We start from the raw sequence: 6,747 nt of genomic DNA, 5'->3' as shown, positions 1-6,747 counted from the left end.
TATGTAATAATTTACCCGGTAAACGCTAACCATAGTAAGAGTCGTCGACCTCACTTACCGGATAAGACTTTCGGTCCTTGCCTTGCTCTTACCGAGTAATACTCATTCGGTAAGGTAACTCATTCGGTAAGGTAACGTAGACTTGGTAAGCACTTACCTGGGTAAGTGTTTGGTAAACGGTCCCCAAGTCGAGATAGGAAACGATTAGAATTTTTTAATAACTATAATTAATTAAATATATAAAGTCGATACATTAATAACATGGTATATGATTTCTAGTACCATTAACTAATCAAGTTTACATACCTGGTAGCTCAAATCCTATGAATCTCAATGACTAATCATTTTCATTTGATTAAAAGTAAAACAAGTAACCAAGAACATGAATGAACCTGTCTTTGCCATTTCATGATACCAAAATCGACGCCGAAGCAAGCCCAAAATATGAACTGATTATAATGAAACACGATGACGGTGACACAAAAAGAATAAATCCAAAGACGATTATCAAGCAGACACATCATCGTCCTGCTGCTTCCTTAGTTTCTTTTCTGCATGTTTATTACTATTATCTTCCCCTTTGGCAGCTTTAGCTTCACGACGCTCTCTTTTAACTCCCTTTGGCTTATAAGGTAACGACGCATTTCCAACCTGCAAACACACAACATATCAATAAATGTAGACTATGCTTTTGAAATGTCTTGACAATGGTTTAGGGCTGAATAGATAAGGTTATATTTGGCACACTAGCTGATAAGTTAGTTATTAGTTGAAAAGTTATTTGTTAACTGACAAATTAATTAACACAATGTAAATTATAAGGGGCATAATTGGAAAAAGAGGCCACAATAAGCTATCCGAAATAGCTTTGCAAAAAGCTACATGCTTTTTCAGTAGGCATAAAATAATAATGGTTGTCGAACATGTCTAAGGGGCTATATGGTCGGTTTTCCATTAAATCTTGTGTAGAAAAAGTTGTCTATGAACCACAAGGGTGGTGCCTGATTGGTACTTTGAGCTTGGATCCAAAGGTCAAAAGTACCAGGAGGTCCGAGGTTCAAATCCAAGGAAAAATAAAAATCCCCTTGTGGTCACGGATGTTCAAATGCGGTGACTGGGCAATCTGCAAAGCAGGTGGTCGCCCTGGGATTAGTCGGCTAGCATAGCGGGTTGGATATCCAGGTTAATAAAAAAAAAGTTGTCTATGTGGATTAATATATCTGTAAAGATTAGGAGGATTTTTGTTTGGAAGGGTTTTTTTCATAGATGGAATGAGCGTGTTTTTTGAGAGGTAGGTTTGGAAAAAACTTGGCTTTCAGCACCTAGCTCCCCTTAAAAGCTTACTGAATAAGCCACTTTCTATATCATTAAGTCACTACTTAACAGTCATATATAGCGGACCGAATAAGCTGAGTCCCATTAAACTCATTAAGCTATTAATAAACATGCCCTAAGTTGTTTTACATTAAGAGAAATGTTGTTGAGTGAACCTATTCTAGTTACCGGACAAAATCCAACAGCCAATTGCTGGCTCTCAAGTCTGAAAGGTTAGTCCTTCAAGAACCATTGCATGAATACAAGAAGCAAAAGCTATGAAGATGTCCAGATGAATGTGCAAAAGTTCAAGAAATAGTTAAGAAAACGAAAATCGAACTCCAACGAAGCTGTGGGATGTAAAAATATATCGGTAGGGGAGCATTCCGCCTTAGAGTGAAGCACATGTGCAAGCGCTAGTGGATGAAGCGGAAGTGAGAATGTTGGCTTGAGTAACACAAACATTGGTGAAAATCCAATGCCAAAGGGCGCTTCAATGTTAACAAAGGTGACATTAACACTTACTGGTGAGTCCCGTTTCTAAAGAAAAATATGATTTTTTTCATTATGAAACACCCCCTAAACTCGACTTGCTCTTTTAGGTAGATTTGTAGCTACCACTAAATTTACCATCAAACTGACCACAATTCCTCCCCTATAAGAACATATAAAAAATGCATTCTGAACGTCCACCTTACTTTAATGGTAGCAATCATGAGCAGAATCATGGATAGAACAGAGGATAAAGAGACAACAGTTTAAGTAGTGGCAATGTTTTCACTCACCTCTTGATCGGGAACATAGATCTTCCCGATTTTCCCCACAATAGCATCTTTGCTGACATTTTTCTCCTGAAATACGAGAAACATAAACATCTAAGACAAATATTAAATTTATTAGAGATGATACAGATATTGATACCACAAAAAACACAAGTGCATTCACGAGTTGCAGGGTACAAGCATCTAACTGGATAGATGGCTGTGCCATACTCTAAATCATCTAACGCATTTGTGACATTTTGATCTTAAGCATTTTCTTAAAACTTGATTGCTTTTTCCATTCTATAAAATTGCACCATTGGATTTTTGATGTATCGTTCAAGTAAAATGTTTGATTGCTCCTTTAAAAGCTACATACCCTTTAGTGATGATGAATAAAAGAGACGTGTGCACTCAAAGCAACAGAATCAAGTTGTCTGTAACGGCAAAATGAACCAAACTCAACCACCCGGTTTATCCCACCTCCGGGTTTTTTTTTTTTTTTTTTTTTTTTGGGGGGGGGGGGGGGATGTACACATACCTAGGCCATGTTTGACAATCTTAAGCTAACTTTTTGAAACGCTACTTGATGTAGCATTTCAATAAGCTCCAAGGGCTATTTTCCAAACAAGGCTTTTGTTTTCCAATAAGCTCAAAAAATAAGCTATCTTATGGTTGCCAAACGTGGCCTTGACCTCTACCCATAAAAGTAGGGTGGATGTTTCCTTGACGATATTGGTTAACTTAACTTCAGCTAAGAATCTTTCTACAAAAAGTAATGCCACAATTTTCATGGAAAATCACATATGTTGCAACTTTGACTGGATGAAAGTATTTTTCTTTGTTTGGGGGCAAGTGTGAATAAGCAAAAATTCAACCAACCTTCTTCTTTATTAGCTCAGGAGCAATTTTCATAGCTTCTTTCTTTAGACTTTCATCAGGAACACGATGTCTTCTAACTACCAAATCCATTGAAGGGCCCACCTCTACCAACTCCATCCTCGGGACAATGGTGCCAGACTTTTTAAGCCTCAGAGCACAGTGCGTGAACAACACTTTCTTAGAAGACACGGCTGTACAAACAAACACACGATCTAACCCAGCAAGATTTAGATTTTTCACAACCTGCAACGACGGGAATACGGAACCCATGCTTCATAATTAATACTTCCATAAGCATAAAAGAAGATAATGATTAAAAAGGGGCAACTAATACAAGGATGAGAAAGAACACACCTGTCCTCTGAACAAGTCCAGCAAAACCTCCTTAAGGTGTTTCAGCTCTTCAACATTCTCAAATCCTTCTCCAATAAAAGCAAAAAAAGGTTTTGATCCAATCAAGGGAGCTATTTTCTTATCATAAGAATATGATGCCATGCTTTTGAAATTTTCAACTCCAACCTCCACGAGGTCATAAATGTGGTGATCATATGTCCGACCTATCACAAGATTGTCAGGCCGCTTCTTTGAGTGTGAACCGAACTGCAAAGTACAAAAGTTGTTGACAAAGTAAGCTGAAGTGAAAAGATATGAGCAAGAAAAAGAGAGAAATAATTAAAGATACAGGTTAAAAAAACAACTAAAAAGGAAAGGAACTTCACAACTAAGCATTTGAAAAGCAAGGGAAGAAGGAAAATGGAAAAATAAAGACATAAGGGTTGTATGGTTGGCTTTCCATTAAGTCATGTATGCATAAAGACATAAACAGTGCGGATTAACCTATCTATATATATATATTGGGAAGATTTTTTCATAGATGGAAGGTGCCTGTTTTTTAATTGGGAGGGGCATGTTTGGAAAAATCTTAACTTTCTACATAAAGCTCCCTCCTAAAATCTTATCGAATAAGCCACTTTCTATATCATTAAGTCACTACCAATCAGTCATGTATAGCTGACCAAATAAGCTGTGAGTCCCAAAGCTCATTAAGCTGCTAACAAACAAGCCCTTACTCTGTCCCAAATATGTAAAGCCTTTCATCAAATGCATAAGATTTAACAAAAGTAGTTCTGTGGTGTAATCATAACAAGGGATTGCTAATATGTCCTAGAGAATATAATTGTGTTTCATCTTAAAACATTTTGTTTAAATGGTCTTTTGAGAACCATACATTCAAAATAATAATAAAAACAGCTTTCTTAATGATGCTTTTTTATGAGAAAAATCAGTGGTTTTTTAGAGGAACACCTAGAGCAACAAGTAGAAATGTAGTTCAGGTTCATTAAAGGTACAAGAAACCAAAGGTGCTCTAACTGGACGAAAATGCCTTTTCCACAAATACCTGGGATCAATTGGCAATACCCAATAATCAGACTTAGACTCAAGATCTCTAACTTATCCCAATCATTTAATAAAGCATTGGATGAAGATGTTAAAGAAGCATTGAAAATGATGTATTTGGCTTTACCACAAACAGGCTGCAATCAGTTTTGAGGGAGTAAAACTCAAGTGAAGTTTCACCACCACTCTCAAAAGGTCTGATGTTATCATTTCTCCGGCTATATTTCACAGCATTATCCTTCTTAAGATGATAGATTTCTGTCAATACAGAATTCAGAACATTGCTGGTTTTTGTCCCATGCAAGATGAGGGTCTTTTTCCCATATTCCACCTGCAAAAATACACAATTAAGCATTAGCTTTCATCAACAAACTATCTGATCCTCTCGATACAAAAGAAACAAAATTTTGGAGAATCACCAGTTTTGGCGCACGTTTCTCAAGTGCCCTCTTGGCTCTCATTGATTTGGGGGTTTTTATATGCAACATGATATAGCTGCAAATATATAACACAACACTATGTAAGGATAACCAGACATTACACATTTTTCTTGCAGACTAATTTCAGCAGACCTATACCACTCTTCTTAGAGAAAAGGATTAGAAATGCTTATAATAAGCAACTTCAACCAAGCAACTATTTTTACTCTCCTCATAAGTAACTTCAAATTCACAAATTTTCCCTCCACAATTTATGATGTAACAACACATGCCAATGCATTAACTAATTTAAGATTAACAACGAAAACAGAGGATCTTGAATTATCAAATAAGTAAAAAGACTACGGCCATTTACCAAAAGTTTACAGGCAAGAATGGTGACTCTCACTTTCTTCGCCATCAAAATGGATTGATAATAACCGTTTATAACAATATAAAGATGGCGACTAGGGTTGCTGTTTCCATTAGTGCTTATCGGCTGCCGGGTAAGAATCATCGCCGTCATTTACCGGGTAATATTCTCGATTGTAATTGACCAAGTAAAAGAGTAAACGGCCCCTAAGAAGGCCTCGTATCAACGTGACTAGCATGTGAGTATGCCAGAAGGCAAACAAACAGACCATAAAAAATCCCAAAATCCAAAAGAAGAGAAAAAAGAAAAGGTATAAACATTGACAAGCACGCTAAATAAACTAAACGCATACATATAAAGACATATCAAGAGCCAGTAACATAAAGAATAACACAACCCAAATCACTTTACTTAGAACAACTTACAAAATACCCTTACTCCAGAAAGAACAATGTTACAAAAAAACTTCATACTCCTTTAGGAACATTTACAAGTAGAAACCTTATCTTAAAATAACACCAGATGGCTCTCTTTTCAGTTTTCACTTTCTTTTTCTGAGCGAAAGCTAATTAGCAAACTACATGAAGAGATGATATGTAACAGTAACAAGTCTGAATTACTAAAAAATAAGGTAGTGAGTCGGTTTCTAGAGAACGAAATCGATTTGGTACAAGAAATCGTACCTTTGATCGACGAGGTCCGGAAAGAACGATTGGCAGTCGGAGAAATTAGCTGAAGGAGTACTAACGAAGAAGCAGGTCGATATTTTCTCTACGAGAGGATGGAGGCGATTTAATTTAGGTTATATACGGTTTTAGTTTAGGTTTACTCTTCCGAAGGGTAAAATGGTAATTTTTTAATTAGTCCTAAGTTGTTTCATGGTATTAAGGTAGTGTTTGATAAGCAAACCGGACGAGACTAGGCTCATTGTTTGTCTATGTTTGGTACGATTAGAACATAACTGGACTAATCGTCTGTCATGCATTTGATAAGCTAGACAAGACGGGACAAAACTGTTAAAATGACTAGATTACCCATAAATATAATTTAATGTTATTTTGCATCATATAATAATTGTAAATGATACAAATCAACCAAAATATATTTAAATAATTACATTTATAATATTTTCTAAATTTGTATAGATGACTCAAGTGATGGCCAAAAACCGGTTCCGGGCCGGTCCCAATCGGGCCCTATTATCTTCGTAAACGGCGGTAACCGGTCCAGCAATAACTGGTCCCGGTCGAAAAAGTGATGACAGGTCAAGCCGACTCATAACCGGTTATGGGATAACGGTCCCGATCCCAAGCATAAAAATATATTTTTTTAAATTTTTTTTAAATGATATATATTTTTACTATGTTATTAAATTTGTCGTACGGATCACTCAAATACACTTTAAAAATACGTTTTATTATAATTAAAATTACATTGTTTTACAAAAATTTATCAAAAAAATTATTTGAAAATACATTTATTCATCAATCTTCATCGGTATCTCATGTCGGATTGATTTGAAGAGTTTCGGTCTCTTAAATTCTTCTAATAGTCTCTTGGTCATCAAGATTGAGTTTCTCATCATCGTCATATTGTGAGT

The 6,747-nt window shown here is 36.0% G+C and overlaps 1 protein-coding gene across 1 annotated transcript; it reads right to left on the bottom strand.

Moving 5' to 3' along the window:
• Positions 1 to 383: 383 nt before the first annotated feature.
• On the bottom strand, positions 384 to 5,916 carry LOC112517156 (ribosome production factor 2 homolog). Its single transcript, XM_025124505.1, has 7 exons — positions 5,831 to 5,916; positions 4,775 to 4,850; positions 4,483 to 4,686; positions 3,312 to 3,557; positions 2,958 to 3,200; positions 2,100 to 2,165; positions 384 to 651 (listed from the first exon to the last, which is right to left on the bottom strand). The coding sequence occupies exons 2-7, from the start codon at positions 4,841 to 4,843 to the stop codon at positions 508 to 510; spliced, it is 972 nt and encodes a 323-aa protein (XP_024980273.1). The 5' UTR covers positions 4,844 to 4,850; positions 5,831 to 5,916; the 3' UTR covers positions 384 to 507.
• Between the last annotated feature and the right edge of the window lie 831 nt (positions 5,917 to 6,747).

The sequence above is a fragment of the Cynara cardunculus genome (assembly GCF_001531365.2).
Source record: "Cynara cardunculus var. scolymus isolate 2C chromosome LG 8, CcrdV1, whole genome shotgun sequence".
Taxonomy (NCBI): Eukaryota; Viridiplantae; Streptophyta; class Magnoliopsida; order Asterales; family Asteraceae; genus Cynara; species Cynara cardunculus.
The sequence above is the reverse complement of the archived record's forward strand: the minus strand, read 5'-3'. Positions and strand labels throughout refer to the sequence as shown.

What these genes read in the sequence shown, in the direction of transcription:
- LOC112517156 (XM_025124505.1), bottom strand. Translation starts at nt 4,843, where the DNA reads ATGTTGCATATAAAAACCCCCAAATCAATGAGAGCCAAGAGGGCACTT. An exon ending in TGGACTTGTTCAGAGGACAG is followed by an intron (nt 3,201 to 3,311) that starts GTGTGTTCTTTC and finishes CCGTCGTTGCAG; the next exon opens with GTTGTGAAAAATCTAAATCT. An exon ending in CTGAGCTAATAAAGAAGAAG is followed by an intron (nt 2,166 to 2,957) that starts GTTGGTTGAATT and finishes CTCGTATTTCAG; the next exon opens with GAGAAAAATGTCAGCAAAGA.